The 19,248-nt window shown below is 39.5% G+C and overlaps 2 protein-coding genes across 3 annotated transcripts; one reads left to right on the top strand and one right to left on the bottom strand.

Annotated features, from left to right (window-relative positions):
• Positions 1-1,158: 1,158 nt before the first annotated feature.
• On the top strand, positions 1,159-4,770 carry LOC126714183 (protein phosphatase 2C 77). Its single transcript, XM_050414213.1, has 4 exons — positions 1,159-2,893; positions 2,983-3,330; positions 3,421-3,526; positions 4,165-4,770. Exons 1-4 carry the CDS (start codon positions 2,096-2,098, stop codon positions 4,497-4,499), a joined length of 1,587 nt encoding a protein of 528 aa, XP_050270170.1. The 5' UTR covers positions 1,159-2,095; the 3' UTR covers positions 4,500-4,770.
• A 691-nt stretch (positions 4,771-5,461) lies between these two features.
• LOC126714182 (mitogen-activated protein kinase kinase 2) lies at positions 5,462-9,697 on the bottom strand. Of its 2 annotated transcripts, none has more exons than XM_050414211.1 (9): positions 9,339-9,697; positions 9,165-9,249; positions 8,111-8,245; positions 7,032-7,256; positions 6,745-6,927; positions 6,384-6,607; positions 6,124-6,169; positions 5,913-6,012; positions 5,462-5,817 (listed from the first exon to the last, which is right to left on the bottom strand). In XM_050414211.1, exons 1-8 carry the CDS (start codon positions 9,413-9,415, stop codon positions 5,923-5,925), a joined length of 1,065 nt encoding a protein of 354 aa, XP_050270168.1. In that variant the 5' UTR covers positions 9,416-9,697; the 3' UTR covers positions 5,462-5,817; positions 5,913-5,922. The 2 variants fall into 2 exon arrangements, with proteins under 2 accessions (XP_050270168.1, XP_050270169.1); XM_050414212.1 differs by having other exon boundaries at positions 5,462-5,743.
• Between the last annotated feature and the right edge of the window lie 9,551 nt (positions 9,698-19,248).

Raw genomic sequence — 19,248 nt, 5'->3', positions numbered from 1 at the left:
GGTGCTAGCATGCAAATTTGTGAGGAAAAGAATCACAAAAGATAGTTTTCTCTTACTTGGGAGGTTAATTTGTCAGTGCATGCATGTACCTAAATGATACACAACTGACAACACAGGTGTTACAACGAGATCAAAAAAACAAACGATACACTTGTTCATCTCCCTTAAAACTCTCACTCTTACTTTATCACGTCACTTTGGTCACCGACTCCCTGAATTTCAAAACATGTTGACAGTGACTTTCGAATCTCTACCTGTCTTAGATATATTCTGCATTACGTTTTAAAAAATGAAACATCTTTCATTAAAAAAAAATAAAAAAAATCAAACTATCTTGTAAGGTCGCCCCCATGTATACTATGTAGTCTTTCATATATAATATTTGATATATTTTATGATTAATTCTACACAGATGTCACAACCTCAAGACACACACGTAGGAGGTTGAATCTTCCATGAGAATTAGCGCATCAGATTATTCTTGATTCATGTAATAAACCTGAAAAATAAGTATTAAATTTTAATCATGTAAGATGTACTAGTATAATTGATCTAAATATATATAAAATAAGAATAACTGTGATTGGCATGGAATATAGCTGTTTAGCTGATTTTTTTATTTTTTATTTTATTTTTTGACATTATGATGGAAGGAACCTCAAAGAAAAATAAAGCCAAATCTTTTATTGTATGTGCTTGTTAGATTTTTGACAATAAATAATTAATATGTAATATTTTAAATTCTTCAATTAAATTCAAGCATATAATCTTAAAAAACAGTAACCATATAAGACAATATTATATCCATATAATTGTGTTACATTAATCAATAAATAATATGATTAAATATAATTGGGGAACTAATTACTTAAATTATTTGCTCAAAGATTTTTTTTTTTTTTTTCTTTTAAAAGTCCAATTGTGCCAACAAAGGTTAGCTACTTTATTTTTCTAACAAAGATATGACTCTGCCTATTGGACACGTGTATTATTTCTGTTTTTTATTTTTTATTTTTTATAATAGTCTAACGTAATCATGAATTCGTGATTTGTATGATTTAAAAAAAAAATATCTTTTACCAAAAAAAAAAAAAAGTAATCGTAATTTGTATGTTTTATGAGAAGGTTCCTCTTCTTGTCTTTGTCCACTTCTTTTTCATGCCTTAATATCAGTATTTTGAAACAGTAAGCAAAGCAACTCACACATCCATTCTTGCTTTAATTCTGTGTTTTCATTGTTTTTGGAAAGTATACATTGATAATGTTTCAGCAAATACTAGTATATTCTTGATACCTGATAGTCGAGTTGATACTGTTTTGACAAACTCTAGAATGAAAGATCTCTAGAGATGTGAATGACAAAGTAGGTGGTGACTTGTTTTTTGTTTTTTTGTTGCACTAAAGATTAATAGAAGGAGTTTTAGTTGAAACATGAAAGTAACTAAAATGGGTTGCCTCAAATTCAGGTAACTAATTTGGACCTGTGTTTTTTCTAGGCTTCACTATCTTTGTTTTGATTGTTTCTTTTCTTTTTCTTGGGTTTGTTAGATGGTGGGAAAAGTTTTTTCTAGGCTTCACTGTCTGATTAGGTTCACTTTCTTTTTTTTGTCTATGGATCAAAGGGTTGGTTGAAGCGGTAGATGAAACGATTTTTTATCATATTTTTAGTCTTTTGTCTTCTTCTGGTTGATGGAGTTAAATAGAGAAGCGTCCAGAACTGGAAAGGTTTAATAGGGTCTACAGGTATCTATTTCTAGCACGCAGTTTCAGTATATTCTTAGATTCTCACAAAATGGAAATTCAAATCCTTTTGTCTAACAATTTTTATTTCATTCATCCTTAGCTCCTTCACTTTGCTCATGCATCTGGGTTATTTTTTATCTCAGATTATAGTAAACTCTTTTATTTACTTTTTGTTGAGTATAGGGATATTTCCAATCAAAGTCAATTCATACACACTGAAACCATCATATGTTTCTTCACTGAATCCAACCTATATGAGAATAGAAGTGAAGTAGTTGAAGAATTGTAGTTTATGTGATTCTAGAGGGTTAGGAAAGTCTGAAGTTTTATTTTTACAAGGCAAAAGTGAATCATGAAGGAGATGTCTCCACCCATTTCTTTTCCATTTAGGCTAGATAATATGATCTGTAATGATTCATTGATAACAACCCACAAGGAAATCAATGGGCTCAAGTTTCTTGCAAACACAACCTTCTTGTTGTCAAAACCCACAACAAAGCCAAATCCATCTTATGAGTCAATTTCAGGTGGAAAAGAAGGTTGTGGTAGTAATACTCCACAAAGTAGAATTAGTATAGTATCACAATCTGCAGAAGTAGAGAACAGGGAAGCAGGAGGAACCACTGTCTCAAATTTCGTTACTAAAAATGGAGGTGATAAGATTGATTGGAGAAGCCAGGAAGGTGTCCTCATGTCATTAGATGGGAATAGTTCTGAGATAAGTACAACTGTGATGAATTTTGAGATTGTTGACAAGTCCAAACTGAAAGAATCAAATGTTGAGTTGGAGCATGCACAAGATCCTTTTGCAATGGTGTTGGATCTTGAGAGTAAGGAAGGCAGTGGATGTAATGGATCTGATCCAAAATTATTTACTGACCCTTCTGAGTCTGGGGTGCTGCAGGAAAAGAAGATATGTAGAACAAGTAGCAAAAATATATTTGAACTGGATTCTCATCCCCTTTGGGGTTTCACATCCATGTGTGGAATGAGGCCACAGATGGAAGATGATGTTGCGGTTGTACCCCGATTCTTGCATATTCCTGCTAGAATGCTGTTGGAGGAACATGTTCCTAATGGCATGAATCATCATTCAAGTCCTTTAACTGCCCATTTCTTTGGTGTCTATGATGGTCATGGCGGGTGTCAGGTATGGTTATGCCACTTTTCTTCTAATTTCTCATTAGATTATACGTCTTCAAGTTTATTGATTTCATTGGAAGGGCTTTATTTTTATAGGTTGCAAATTATTGCCACGAACGTCTACATTTGGCTTTGACTGAGGAGATAGAAATTTCCAAAGCGAGCTTGTCCGATGGATGTACTGGGATTAGTTGTCAGGAGCTATGGAAGAAAGCCTTCCTCAATTGTTTTGTCAAAGTTGATGAAGAGATTGGGGGAGTTCACCGTGGCAACAGTGGAAGCAACTCTGAGACTAATCAAATACCTATTGCCCCTGAAACTGTTGGTTCTACTGCTGTAGTTGCCATTTTGTGTTCAACCCACCTAATCGTTGCAAATTGTGGGGATTCAAGAGCAGTTTTGTCCCGTGGAAAAGTGGTTATTCCATTGTCAGTAGATCACAAAGTAAGGCATGTCTTTGTAGTTTTGCACTTGGTCACAGAGAGTCCCTCCCTGAGATATTAATCTTTCTAGTTACCTTTATGCTGTTTTCAGCCAAATAGAGATGATGAACTTGCAAGGATAGAAGCTGCAGGAGGCAAGATCATAGAATGGAAAGGGTACCGTGTTTTTGGTGTTCTTGCAATGTCCAGGTCCATTGGTACGCATCTTTGATCCTTGATCTCAGGAAAATGATCATCTCGTTTGAAATTGATCCATTTTATTGTTTAAATTAAATATTATAAATCTAAATATATATTTAGTGTCATGTCACATTCTCTATACTATTAGATCAAAGAAATCAACTATAAATATCTTAGTTGTCTGATTATTTTTGTGAGTTCAAAACTGGAAATAAACATGTAAGAGTGAATGACTGGCAAAAAAAGTATATGAACTAGCTGCAGAAAGCGAACAATGATCTCGTCACACCAAAGACAACCATAAAGGGATCACATTGTATACACATGCACGGCTACATACACAGTGTCAATATCATAATGACATCTTGTTGATGCCATAACATTGTTCAGTTTAACAAGAGTTCCTTTTCATGTAGGCTATTCCAGCATTTCTGAGCTGATAGCTTCCTATATTTTAGTTGCCACTAACACTAAAACTATTATTCATGCACAAGAACATTTGGTTTAAGTTAATTAATGAACTTCCAATCAGAAAACCTCTAGAGATCCTCCTAATTTATATAGAGAACATGCTATACCATTTTGATTGAAATGTCCTAATTCCATGCGGATGAAGGTGATCAATCTGACTTCTGATTTGCTCTATCGTCCTCAGGTGATAATTACATGAAACCATGGGTCATTCCGGATCCAGAAGTGATGTTTGTTCCCCGGTCGAAGGAAGATGAATGCCTGGTTTTGGCCAGTGATGGTTTATGGGATGTCATGACAAACGAGGAGGTTTGTGATATTGCAAGAAAGCGGATCCTTGTGTGGCACAAAAAGCATGGTAATACCCTACCCGCAGAAAGGAATGATGGCGTTGATCCTGCAGCTCAAGCTGCAGCAGAGTACCTCTCAAGGCTTGCTCTCCAAAAGGGAAGTAAAGACAACATCACTGTCATAGTGGTAGACTTGAAAGCTCAAAGGAAGTTTAAGAGAAAACTCTAGTAGGAGGTTCACCCATCTACTGGAGTATTTGAGATATGAGATAATAGATCAGTAATATGGTCCAGCCCTTCAATTTTTACATGGGCTGATTGTGATACGATAGAGTTTTGTATACTGAAAGTTGCAATACAGACTACAGAGTACATTTTAATTAGATTTGTCATGCACCACCTTCCTGAGTTGGTTTAGGTACTAAGTTAATAGCGAGTATTTGCAGTTTTTATTGTCATCTTGATATGAATATATACTCGTACAGCCACATTGTTGTCCAGGCAGGGACTTAATTTGTAATTTAATTGCCCTATGTTTTAGTTTCCTCTTGCAGCAAGTAGGAAAATTATCCAGGAATCAAATTCCCCCACAATCTTTCCGAAACCCAAACCAAGTTAACATTATCGAAATTCTGCTTGCACTAAGGTTTGTGCGAAAAGCTCAAAGAGAGTTCAACAAATAACGATCCCCCCAATACCCTAAAAAATAAAAAACCATCATGTAAGAAGCATGGACACAGATCTGAGTAACAGACGACAATTTTTGAAAAAATAGGACATGGACATAGTGGAACACATCTATTAAATAATTATTAAATATATTTATATTTATATTTTATATTTTATATATATTATTAAGCATTTATTTTTCATGTAGTGCCGTATATCAAATTAAGAGTAATAAAGGATAATAAAGCAAATTCATAACTTTTGTTTTGTTAAATGGTATTTGATTCCTCTTGTTCTCATGTCCCGAACATGTCCTTTAATTTAATTTTTTTGTTATTTAAATGATACGGTTGGGACATGCATGCATAAGTGTCTCAAACGTATCAAGTGTCCTACACGAGTATGACACTTTAAATAAAGTGTGTGTGCTTCCTAGCCCACCACCAAACCAAAAGTTTGGGGAAGAGGCTATATATATTTGTTTGCAAATGCACATTCATGAAAAAAAGTTACTAGAACATGTTAAAATTGCAATATTCAAACACTAAGTCTGATGCATTTGCAACTCTAGGCAGGCAACTAAACAAATCTTGGCAGGTTCCTCAAGGATAATTTCATACAATTATTATTTCTATAGGTTTAACAATAAGTCCTATTCCTTGTATCATTGCACATACGCCGCCTTTCCTTGACAACATAAAACCCAACCTTATGATACATTTTCTCTTCAGATTCCGACTCTTCTGGATGAGACACCCTGACCGCCAATCTTTAAAGATCTACCTTAGTGCTTGCCGGCATAAGCTCAAGAAACCACTTTATTTCAGTTGCACTGAATACTAAAAATCATTCACCATGTCTTCAAAACTTCTGGCAAGCTGTTCTTTCAAATCTCAGTTTCATATGATAATTACAGAATAGCAAGAGATTTATGCTTTCAAGTTCAGCATTGAAAATCAAGACTTGGACATACCATACAAGTTTTATAGGGTTGCAAGTGGAGATCCCGCACTGGTGAAGTAAGATGAGAGATCGATGTCCAAGTCTTCATACAGGGCAATGAAAGGGTGGGTCTGTGTTTCAAAACAGTAAAATAGCATCAGATTTAGACTAAACAAACATCCTACTTTATTTGTTCAACATTAACTATAAAGCTGGAATAGAATTGCAGGGATTATCCATACCATAAGTTCATGTGCTGACGGTCTATCTTTTGGTTCTTTCTGTACACTAAAATAAACAAAAGATCCCCAGGATAGGGATATAACCTCATGAGATCAGAAGTTGCAAACATACAGGATAAAAATAAAACAACCAGATGGCAAATATGTTAGCCAACTATTGGTAGGTTACACACACACCCAATGGATCTTGAGCCTATAATGAAGAATAATGAAGTCTATATGACTCTTCATAACTTAAACAAGCAAAATTTAATCTTTACCATGCAGAAATAAATGAGCTGAATTCTTGAGAAAAGTGATCAGAAGGTGCAGAAGGTGGCGGTTTCTCGACAATAGCTTCCATGAGCTCATAGAAGTTAGCCCATCCTTCACTCTGCTCTGATGGTGAATATGGAAACTGGCCTGTTGCGCACTCAAGCAATACTAATCCCAAGCTCCAAATGTCACTTTTGGTGTTATATTTGCCTCCAACAATTCTCTCTGGCTATAAAACACATTGCACATAAACAACTGGCAAATGTCATATATAGCCAAATAGACACTTATTAGCAGCTACCAAAAAGAAAACAGTGACAAACAAGAGATAGGTACGACATTTATAAGATTTATCAAATTACTCACAGACATATAGTTGTATGTGCCAAGAAAAGTATTAGCCTGGCCAGAAGTGCTGTCCATTATTGCACTCACACCAAAGTCAGTAATCTTGACCTCCCCTCTATGATTTATCAACAAATTAGAAGGTTTTAAATCCCTGTGGATAATGTGTTTTTCATGATGAAGATACAGCAAACCCTTCAGCACCTGCATCAATGAATAAAAAGGAAGAACAGGAAAATAACATGTTTGAATTAATATTTGCTATAGATAGAATTTCATATAAGTATATGATATTCAAATTTTCCCACCTGCTTACAGATGGCAGCAAGATATGGCTCTGGAATTGTTCTGACCTTTTTCAAGAAATCTAATAGAGATCCACCATCCATGTACTCTAATATGATTGAAATGACACCATTATTATAGAAAGACTGGTAACAGACAACAACATACGGACATTGTGCTGACTGATTTATTTTCAACTCCTGAGCAATTAGCTTGCGATAAGACTCCTCAATATTCATTTGAATTACCTGGATATGGGAGAATTCATAAGAACTAATGTTAAAGCAATGAGAGATATGTAAATAGTAAAATGTGAACAAATGTTAGTTGGATTGAATATCTGAAAGCTTGGAGATAAACAATTCTGCATGGAAGTAGCCTCTAATGCTGGTTGACAGGAATGTTGATTTGCAAAGCCAGATAGCAACAAAAGAAAAGAGTATCATTTGAGACATCAATTGACAGGATTTATTAGTAGCACCCTTTTTTTTGCCTGACTTAATAGCACGATTTGAAACTTAACCTGTTAAAATTTAGAGGGAAAACTAAATAGCTATTTTAAGGACTGCAAGAACTATCAAATTGTTTCCCTTAAATTCTGATAAAATAATCTTGCACTGATATCTTTTAAAAAGCAATCCAAATGGATTACATCAGGTGGTAGAAACATATAGAAGCTCTCAACCTCACTCATCTTGAAAATGTGGTTTTAAATGTCAAAATGTAATAAGAAGTGAAGGATGATATTTTGACTCCAAAAAAAGAGGATGAATGATGTAAAGACCAGTGTCAGATTATGACTGAAATAGATATAGCTTCAAGAACTCTTTGATCTATCTTCTACTCCCAACTAAACAAGGTTTTTAAGTTATTGATGCCCAATGCCATAGCTGCGATAATGCTCAATATGTTATCTTGTGAAGATGAGACATGTAAAACTATGACAGTTGTATTGATACTGCTTGAAATTAGAACTACAGGAAAACGATAAGGACACTGACTTTGTTAAAGTGCATTAGAAGATATATGACTAAATTTTTTTAAAAAGAATGAAGTAAGAAAATGCATGATTAATGTAAAATAGTGTTAAATTTTGCACTACCTTCAATGCAAAAAACTGGCCAGTCCATTTGTGTTGCACCAATTGCACAATTCCTCCATTTCCTTTTCCGATGACTTTAATTGTGTCTAGATCTTCTAAACTCAACTGGTCGTCTGATGGCTTGATAGGGGGTGGCTGAACACATAGGCATATGCATAAAACAAATTACAAGGTATTCTTGAAAAAAACATAGAGAAGTCAGAACATAGTCAAGATGATAAAACCTATCATGGAGGAAATTACTCAGGGCATAACATATTTTAAATCCGTCATTTGACAAATTAGAAATACAGATGAAATTTCAATAAATGAGTAAATGACATTCGGTGGGTGGATCTCATTTTTCTTTAGCCCAAAAGTCAGATTACTAAGTATATTCCGAAGCAAGCCACGATCAATTTCTTTCTAACCAGGTGGGGTATCACAAAAACCAAAGCATACCAATTCTTTGAGGCAACTAGGCAAGCTATAGCTCAACTGGTCCCCATTGAAGACAAGACAATGTAAGGTTCAGTTTTAGATGAAAATTTTGTAACTTTCCACAAATCAGAATGAGCCAAAAACAATCAGCCTTTCATTATAAAGCTTCAAGCTATCACAAACTAATATAACCATGGATTCAACAGGGTTATTAGTGCTTTGTGAAGGTTTTGAATATTCAACTAACAACTTCTCACCCGAGAGGGGCACAACAAGCTTTGAGAAGCCAGTGCTAAAGTCTTCAGCATTTTTATAATCACTTAACTTGGCTTCCCAATTTAAATTAAACAAAAAAGAATGAAAATTCAATTAAAGCCTGTAATTTTAACTATTTGGGATCCAATAAACCAAAACCCCTCAATGCTCCTAACACTGCAAACTTCAAGATTCAATTTTGTTTTTGCTGATTTGAACATAGAGAAGCTAAAATTCAGAGAACAAAATATAAATAATTTAAAATACCGATCTAAACCAGATGACCCAGTTGTTCTCAATTGAAAGCTTATAAAAATTTCTTCAAATTAAGTACTTCCAGAAACCCAAATTGAAAAATTGAAATATATATGAATCTTACAGCTTCAACTTCGCTTTGAGTAACAATTCGAACCCCATCTCTATTCACCAGTAGATCGTCAACCATAAACGTTCCGCTTTGAGTCCTACCAATTTTCCACAACCCCAATTACTCAAAAAAAAAAAAAAAAAAAAAAAAAAATTTACAAAGTGGAAGAGAGAGAGAGAGAGTTACAGGAACTTGGAGAAGGAAATCTCATCAGGAGGAGGGAGAGAAAGCTTGAGGTCAGGGATTAAGCTTCCCTTCTTCATTTCTATCTCTGCTTTTGCTTTCTTCTACTTCCAACTTTTGTGGTGCAGAGCAAAACAGAGCAGAAGAAGAAGAGTGAGGGTTTGTGAGATGAGTCTTTTATAATGTGAGAGAGTTCTGAGAGAATAAATAAAATAAAAATATAGTTTTGGAGTTGGGATAGTACGAAGTTTATATAAAAAGTATTGGCTGGCAGTCACCAATCACCACCAACACCATTAACACCTATGAAACCAGCAAGAAAAGCAAAGCAAAGAAAATAAACACACACACTGACTTTACTTCCGTTTACTTTTCTTCTCACTATTGTGTATTGTATTTGTATACAGTGTTGTTTTGTTTACCTTTACCCGCGCCTCCTTTTTTTTCTACTTCCACTTTTTTTTTTTGTTCAAAGTCTTTCTTTTCTTCCTTTTCTTGTCCTCTAATCCACTCACGACACATTGTACGATAGATTACCCAAATATGCAAAATGGAATTCCTACTACTTCACGTGAAATTTGAAAGACTTGGACCAAAAATTTTAAGAGTCTGTCGAATAATAAGCATAGATTAAGGTTAAGCTTTTTTTTTTTTTTTTTTTTTTTTTTTTTTTTTTTTTTTAATAATTGTAATACCAACTTTTAATGCGGTGGAATCTGTTTGATTTTTTTCTTTATTTATGCAATCAAGCATCCATTAACATATCATATGCTTTAGGAAAAAAAAAATGAATTGAAAGTCATGTATCCCATTATTCACATCTTATTCCTTGCATTTAATAGTGATCACATCATTTAAAACTATAATAACATGACTTTTAGATTCTATTCATTCTTTAGATAGACTTTTTAAATTTATTATTATTTTTAGAACAAGAATCATAATAATTAACCTAATCCATAAAAGGAATTCATTTATTTTATGTATCTAAGTAAGTAGTTGACATTCAAAATTTTGGGGCTAAAGTTTGGTAATTGTTTGTTTTCAACAAAATACATGATGTTACATCATTTAAAATTTTAAATGATGTAGCATTATATTCATCTTTAAAATTTGTAATATTAATCTAAATCATGAAATAGACACAATTTCTTGCCTAAATAAGCAAATGTTGGCTTCCTGCCTTTCCTTTTAGGCAAAACTATATTATCAATTCTAAAATTTGGATCAAGTACAAGTCTCCAACTGCCATGTCATAAACCTCTTCACCATATATTAAATATGATAATAGTGGAGGGTTGTGAATGATTTTGTGTGTGTGAATGGATACATTATTTTAAAATATTAAAGTGAACATATTATCTGGTTTATGGTTGGGAATTGGGATTGTGTGTGTTGAAAATGTATTTTATTATTAAAAATAATGTTCTTGTGTTTAAAATTTATTTTAAATAGTAATGTGAAAACATTATCTGGTGTATGGTTTTTAAGCGTGGGATTGGTGTTGAAAGTTGTATTTATTTACTTATTTATTATAAAAACTAATGTTCTTGTTATTTTATATTATCGGGGAGGAGTGTTTTTATTCTAGAAGGTGAAGCAAAAAACAGCTTTACACTTTTTTAATTCCTATTGTTATTTTATTTTTGTGTGAATATATTAATTTTGTATACGTTGATGTAATACTAATAGGCTTGAGCGTCGGACTTGACCATGAAGGTCACTCAGAAATTTCTCAGATCGTGACAGGGCTTCGTTCACACTAGGATTAGATTGTTTGGTTAGAAAATTTATCAACTTCCCATGTAAACATGGGGCACGTGTTTTTGAGTTTGACTAGTATTTATATCTATTTGAATTTCATAACATAAAATCCCTTCCGCTCAATACATAAATTTACGTCATTGAATCAAACGTATGGAGCGGATCGACCACAATAAAGGAAACAAAGAAAGGTGACGAACATTATTCCGAGATGCACTCAACATGTATTAGTTTGTGTTAAACAATCTTAGATGTACTTCCATAAAAAAAAAACAAAACAAAACAATGTTTTTTATTTTATTTTTAAAGAGAGTTTCAATTTATGGCATTCGCTCCTGATGATAGATTTTTATCATCAGACCAAGACACCAATCAATTTTTGGTGTAGGTGGAGATTGAACCCCAGATCTCTTATACAACCATCAGAAACTTTACCAGTTGAGCTAACTGAAACCCACAAAACAAAACTGATGATACCGAAAACAATACCACCAATGAGTCACACGTTCCTCGTACGATCGCAAATGGCACCTGCACAACGAAAAGGAATAACCTAGCAGAGAGCACCGGTGTGGTACCGGCCAAATACCCTCCGAAGGTCAAGTTAGAACTATTCTCACTGCTCTAGAGTGCTAGAGAGGGTAAAATTATGCGTACCTCGAGTAACGAGAGTGCTAAGGTTTTTATAGTAGCAAGGGTCATCCCTCTTTTCCTTGGAGTAGAAGTCTTTTCCTTATAGGAGTCCCTTTGGGCGTATTTTCCGGGATCCTTTCCTTATAGGAGTCCTTTTGAATATTCTCTAGCGTGGGAAACAAGTCAACTCTTGACTTACAACGTGGGAAGCAAGTCGACTTTATGATCAGTCCGTCAGCCTCGATGTATCTCCTTCAGCTTTTTGGGCGTCACTTGGTGAAACCGTCAACCTTGGAGGCATCAACTATAACCGTCAGATATTGCTCCGTCTATTTATTTATGGGAGACAGCATAACACCGTCAGTCTGAGGCGCAGCTCCTTTTATCCTCATCAGTTGCCCCCTACTCTACATGCTTGACGTTTAGAACCGTCAGCATGTGGAGTTATTTCTAAAAAAGAATTACGAATGATTCCTCGGGCCGCGAGCTATTTAATGCAAGGTCACGTGGCGCGCGGTAGTTGGCCTCGTTTCTGGGCACGGGCGTCGCCTCGCGTTTCGTGCGTTTTCCCCCTATATAAATATCACGCCTCACTGCTTTATTTCGCTATTTCAACTTCGAAGATCTTTCAAGAGAGAAACCGTCACTCTTACAAACGATTCGTTCCGTCAACTTTTACCAATATCGTCATCCTTCAAGTTGTTTCACTTATTCAAGATCCATTTCACCTGTAAGTTCCTCTTCCCTTCTCTTTGTTTCTCTTTTTATTTTTACTTTTGCCCAAAGAATTTTTTATTTAAGAACGTCAGTCTAGGGACTTAGGGTGTATCCGTCACTTGTAGGTAGTCAGATGTCAAGTGACGCGTCGAGTGATCAGTCGTCAGTCCGCGACGGAGCGGGCTACGACGAAGTTTTTGGCTCAGGTCAAGAGTCCGACGGCTTTTCTGAGTCGTCAGGAAAAGAAACGTCAGCCCAATCCCTTAGTATTGACGTAGAAGACCGTGTCGAGGGAGTTAGGGAAAAAATGTTAAGTGAGGTTGAGGTCCAGGGGATCGATGAGGAAGTTGTTGATAATGGTAACTGGGAGGAAGGTGACGAGGAGATCGATAGCGACTGAGGTAGAGGCTGTAGTGACGGTAGTGAGGATGAGGGTGACGAAGAGTCCAGTGAGGGAACTTCGGGGAGTTCTGGAGGTAATCGTCCCTTCATCCTTCCAGAGGAGTGGGCCGTCAATAAATTTCTCCCAAAGATGAGCAACAGAGTTTTTTCTGAGTTGCGCATTCGTTTCCAAATCCCAGATCACATTCCTCTCCGTCTCCCTAAAAAGAATGAGAAGTGTTATACAGGGAGGACGGCTGATGTGGGGATGTATGACGCCATGTTCGCAGCTGGCCTTAGACTTCCACTGACGGCTTTACACCGTCGGCTGGCGGATTTCTTAGGATTGTCCGTCAGCCAGATATCTCCGAATGCTTGGAGGATCTTTATTGGTGCTGAGGTCCTCTGGGGTCGTCTGAGTGGAGGGAACCGTCAACTTTCGCTTGACGAGTTCTTTTACTGTTACAGACCTCAGCATAAAGTATCCGCCAAGGGGACATATCATTTTGCACCCCGTGAAAAGAGCTTAAGATTAGTGTTCGATATGCCGGATTCGAATAGGAATTGGAAGAACAGATTTTTCTTTGTTAAGGGGACGGACTGGGTGTGCCGCCCGGATGAATGAGACATGTTGCCTGGGGGTTATTTTGATAACACATGGGCTTATATTAGGGAGTCAGGTTGCCCCCCTTTCTTTTTACCGTCGCTTTTTCTTTTCTATGTAACTGTCACCGTCTCTTTTAACACCGTCTGTTTCCTTTTGTTTCAGCCATCGCTCGTCCGGAGGTGTCTGACGAACAAAGGGAATTCATTCGTCGGATACTCACCATCCCACTTGAGCAACGTAGGTGTAGGGATTTGATAACCCTAGACACTCTACATTTGTATTGTGGTGGTCCTGAGCCGACGGTCGAAGCTCGGAAGTTGGAAGAATTTTCAAGAAAACGTAAGTAAATGCATTGTTTAATCCGTCTGCTACTACTCATCCGTCAGTTTATTTATCCGTTAGCTTTCTTTGTGCAGAGATGGAGGCTGCGAAGCAAAGGGTGAGGGCCGCTGCTGCCCGTAAGAAGGAAGAAGATAAAGCTAAGGGAAAGGAAGGAGCGTCAACTCCTCATTCCTCCTTGAAGGGCTCAATCAAGAGGAAATCTGACGGAAAGGATGATCCTCCTTCCAAGAAGGTGGCCGTCACTCCTACGGACGTGCCCTCCCAGAAGTCACCCCCCAAGCCTAGTCACGGTGCTGGGAAAGGAGTGATGACTTCCTCTGGTCCCGTCATTGAGGGGCCCCGTTGCTTGCTGACTCACAAGGATTACGCTGTCGAGGGTCTGGAGTCTCTTATTAAACAGACGGATCTGGATCCTTGTGCTCAGCTTGGGACGGATGACCTGGGGGCGTCAGCCTTCTTTGATATTGCACGGGTATGCTTCCTACTTTGATTAATCTGATCTTTATCTTTCTCAATAGCTGACGGTTGTGTTTCCTTCAGGCCTTGGTTTGTGTTAAAGCACTCCAAGACCGATGCGTGGCCAAAAAAGGCGTCGTCTCTCGGGTGAGGAGGCACAATTCCACCCTGATGGATCAGCAGGCGTAATACAAGGAGGCCGTCCGTCTCTTAAACACAGAGCTGAAGGACGTGAAGGAGAAGTTAGGAGAAGCAGAGGGCGAGCAGAAGAAACTTGAGGAGGAGGTCTCATCTTTGCGTGCGCAAGTGGTGACGGCTGGGACTGACGCAGTCGAAAAATTTAAGACAACTCAGTCCTTCATCGACTCCTGTGCTGATTACTATGGCGCAGGTTTCGATGATTGTCTGAAGCAAGTGTCGTTAGCTTATCCGGAGCTGGATCTGTCTGGAATCACCATGGATACTTCCGTTCCAATGACTCCTGCCGCTGACAGAGATGACGAACCCCTCAGTTTGGATTCTTTGCTTAATGATGCTGGGGTTGTTTTGGCCCAGCCTGCTGTCGCTACCCCTGCTGGGCCTTCAGATCAAATTATGAAGGATAAAGCTGACGGAGTCTCCAAGGATGCTCCTGCCGCTTAATCCTTGTTATTAATTGTAATTTTTGAACAATGTCTTCAAGTGCCCTTATGTTTGTTGGGCTTTTTGCTTGTAATTCCATCTACTCCCTGTTGTCCGTTGCTTTGAACATATACACTGACTTTTATTGCTTGACTAATTTTAATGAGATCTCCATTATTCTTTTATATTTAGCCTTTTTTGATTAGCTCGTCATCTTTACAGGCTTGTTGGTTGGAGAAACTTATTTGTAAGTAGTCTCATTTTTTAGTAAGACCGTCAGTACTTTGACCGTTTACCATATAAATTTTTCATCCATTGGACCGTCAGCTCTTCAGTGATGGCTTCTTTGGTATGTCCCATTAGATGATCGTCGATTTTTTGTTTTTAGCTTTTCCGGATCATTATTTTCTTTAGTCATTAGCCTCGATGTCTTTTGACATCTCCGTTGGTCCGTCGGTTTTGAGTGTCCGATCCATATGATAACTCTATCTATTGGACCGTCAGCTTTTAACTTTAGCCTTTTCGGACCGTTATTTTTATGGCCATAAGTCTTGATGTCTTTTGACATCTCCGTTGGTCCGTCGGTTTTGAAGGCTCGATCCATATGATAGCACTATCTATTGGACCGTCAGCTTTTTAGCTTAGCCTTTTCGGACCATTGTTTTCTTGGCTTTTTTAGCCTTGATGCCTTGACATCTTTCATTAATCCGACAGATTTTTCTTTAGTCCGTGAGTTATGGACTTAGTCGTTTTTGGGCCGTAAACTTAGTGGACCGTCGGAGGAACAATATACTTCAGCAATTTCTGAATAAAACTCCTCTTATTGCTATGCATTTAAATAAAAGTAATTAAAACCAAATCCTGCCCCTTGGGCTAAAAAAAAGTATTGTTGCGAAAAAAGAAACTAAAGTAAACGATAAATCTGAGGAGTTAAACTATAATTTTGCTGAAAAATAAAAGAAGTTGGTCTTCATGCTGCTGCTCCTATTGGTAGTACTTCCGTAGGTGCTCGGTGTTCCATGGATGTGGTAGTTTCTGTCCCTCCAATGTTTCAAGGTGGTAAGTACCTTTTCTCTGCCACGACGAGACTCGGTAAGGACCTTCCCAATTGGGGCCGAGTTTCCCTTGGGTAGGGTCCCTAGCGGCGCCCATGACCTTCCTAAGAACAAGGTCTCCGACTTGGAAGTCTCTGTGTCGGACCCGAGAGTTGTAGTATTTGGCCATGCGATCCTGGTACCTAACGAGCCTTTATTCTGCTGCTGCCCTGATCTCATCCACTAGGTCGAGCTGTAGTCGCATAGATTCATCGTTTTTGTTCTCATCATGGTTGTGTACCCTATAGCTTGCGAGTCCGACTTCTGCCGGGATGACTGCTTCGCCTCCGTACGCCAGGCGGAACGGTGTCTCTCCTGTGGGTGTTCTTGCCGTCGTCTTGTATGCCCATAGTATACTCGGCAATTCTTCAGGCCATATACCCTTCGCCCCCTCGAGCCGAGTCTTGATGATTTTGAGCAAGGATCGGTTTGTGACTTCGACCTGTCCATTAGCTTGAGGGTGGGCGGGGGAGGAGTAGTGGTTCTTTATTCCTAACTGGGAGCAAAAATCCCGGAAATGGCCGTTGTCGAACTGCCTCCCGTTGTCCGAGACAAAGACCCTAGGAATGCCAAACCTGCATATGATGCATCTCCAGATGAAGCTCCTTACGTTCTTCTCTGTGATCGTGGCCAAAGCTTCAGCTTCCACCCATTTCGTGAAATAGTCGATGCCTACTACCAGGAATTTCAGCTGTCGTACAGCTGTAGGGAATGGTCCCATAATGTCTAATCCCCATTGTGCGAACGGCCACGGGGCCGTCATCGGGGTCAGCTCTTCGGTCGGTTGTCTAATAATGTTGCCGAACCTTTGGCATTTGTCACAGGCCCTAACGTAGGTTTCGGCGTCCTTCTGCATGGTGGGCCAATAGTAACCTGCTCGCACGAGCTTGTGTACCAATGATCTGGATCCTGAGTGGTTTCCGCAGATTCCTTCATGCACTTCTCTCATAACGTAGTCTGCTTCTTCCGTACCCAAGCATCTTAGATATGGTCGGGAGAAACCTCTCTTGTACAGGACGTCTTTTATCAGGACGAACCTCGCCGCCTGGACTTTAAGTTTTCTTGCGGCTTCCTTCTCGTCTGGTAAGATGCCGTCTTTTAGGTACGAGACTAACGGCGCTGTCCAGCTGCTGTCGGAGCATATTTCCTGCATGTCACTGATATCTATTAGCGGGGAAAGTTGTACGAAGGAGAGTACATTACCAGGGACGACCATTCGTTCCGCTGAGGCGGCCTTCGCGAGACGGTCTGCTCGCTCGGTTTCCTCTCTGGGAATCTGGATGATTTTGGCTTCTAGGTCGCCCACTCTTGCCCTCACTTCATCAAGGTACTTCTTCATCTTTTCGCTCTTGCACTCGTAGTCTCCATTTACCTGGTTGGTGATGACCTGTGAATCGCAGTAGACGACTACCCTTGCGGCTCCTGCTGCTTTGGCGAGGTCGAGTCCTGCTATCAGAGCCTCATATTCTGATTCATTGTTGGTGGCGGGAAAGTTTAGACGGACCATACATTCAATAGTGTCTCCTTCAGGCGATAGCAACACTATGCCGGCCCCTACGGCTTGCCTGTTGGATGATCCGTCCGTATGTATGCTCCATTGAGGGGACTCTGCTGCCCCCTGGTCCTCGTCGTGGGTGAACTCAGCTATAAAGTCGGCGACAGCCTGTCCCTTGATGGCGGTCCGCGGACGATACTGAATGTCAAATTCGCTCAGCTCGATTGCCCATAATGCCAGTCGTCCCGCGGCCTCGGGGCTGCTCATTGCTCGCCGTAAAGGCTTGTCAGTCAGGACGTTTACCGTATGAGCTTGGAAGTACGGTTTGAGCTTTCGAGCTGCCGTAACCAATGCGAAGGCAAGTTTTTCCATCAGCGGGTATCTCTCCTCGGCACCGCGAAGCGCTCGGCTTGCATAGTATACGGGTTTTTGCACTCTTTCTTCTTCTCTCATCAAGGCTGCGCTGACAGCTGCGGGGGAGATGGCCAGATAGAGAAAAAACTCTTCTCCCGGCTGCGACGGGCTCAACAGCGGTGGAGAGGAGAGGTAAATCTTCAACTCTTCGAACGTTTGCTGGCATTCGTTGGTCCATTCAAATGATTTTTTCAATGTTCGGAAGAAGGGCAAACACTTGTCCGTTGCTCTCGACACGAACCTGTTAAGTGCCGCTATTTTTCCATTTAGGCTCTGTACCTCCTTTACACTTCTTGGCGGTGTCATTTCCATAATGGCTCGAATCTTATCCGGGTTCGCCTCGATTCCCCTTTGAGACACCATGAATCCCAAGAATTTTCCTGCCGTTACTCCAAAGGCGCACTTCCCTGGGTTGAGCTTCATATTGTAGGAGCGGAGTGTATCAAATGTTTCTTTGAGATCTTCTAGATGATCTTCCTCCCTCCGGCTCTTAACTAGCATGTCGTCCACGTAGACCTGGACATTTCTCCCAATCTGTTGCGCGAACATTTTGTTCATGAGCCTTTGGTACGTTGCGCCTGCGTTCTTCAGGCCGAAGGGCATGACCTTGTAACAGAATAGGCCTTGGCTGGTTACGAACGACGTTTTCTCCTGGTCGGCTTCGTGCATTCGGATTTGGTTGTATCCCGAGAAAGCGTCCATGAAGCTTAGCAACTGGTGTCGGGCCGTGGAGTCTACCAGGACATCGACCCTCGGTAGGGGGTAGCTATCCTTGGGGCAGGCTTTGTTAAGGTCGGTGAAGTCCACACACATCCGCCATTTCCCGCTCGCTTTCTTCACCATTACTACATTTGCTAACCAGTCGGGATAGTACACTTCCCTGATGAAGCTTGCTTCCCGTAGCTTTCTGACTTCCTCTGCTATGGCTCGGTCCCGCTCCGGGGCAAATACCCTCTTCTTTTGTCTGACGGGTGAAAAGGCGGGCGACACATTCAGCTTGTGCACCATGATTGAAGGATCTATTCCTGGCATATCTTCATAACCCCATGCGAATACGTCTCTATTGCGTCTGAGGAAGGTTATGAGCTCTTGACGGATTGTGGGGTTAGCGAGCGTTCCAATTTTGGTCGTTCGGCCAGGATCGGAACTGTCAAGGGGTATTTCTTCTAGCTTCTCGACCGGCTCCGTTATCGTCCGGTGCTCTTCTATACTTAAAGTCTGAACTTGGTCCTCCATTTCCACCATGGCTATGTAACATTCGCGCGCGGCCATCTGGCTCCCGCGCAGCTCCCCTACTCCGTAGTCAGTTGGGAACTTAATCATCAGGTGGTAGGTGGAGGTTACTGCCTTCCATGAGTTGAGCGTGGGTCGCCCGAGGATGGCGTTGTA

This window comes from Quercus robur, chromosome 2 (genome assembly GCF_932294415.1).
Source record: "Quercus robur chromosome 2, dhQueRobu3.1, whole genome shotgun sequence".
Classification (NCBI taxonomy): Eukaryota; Viridiplantae; Streptophyta; class Magnoliopsida; order Fagales; family Fagaceae; genus Quercus; species Quercus robur.
Note: the sequence above shows the minus strand (reverse complement) of the source record. Positions and strands in the feature narration are given on the sequence as shown.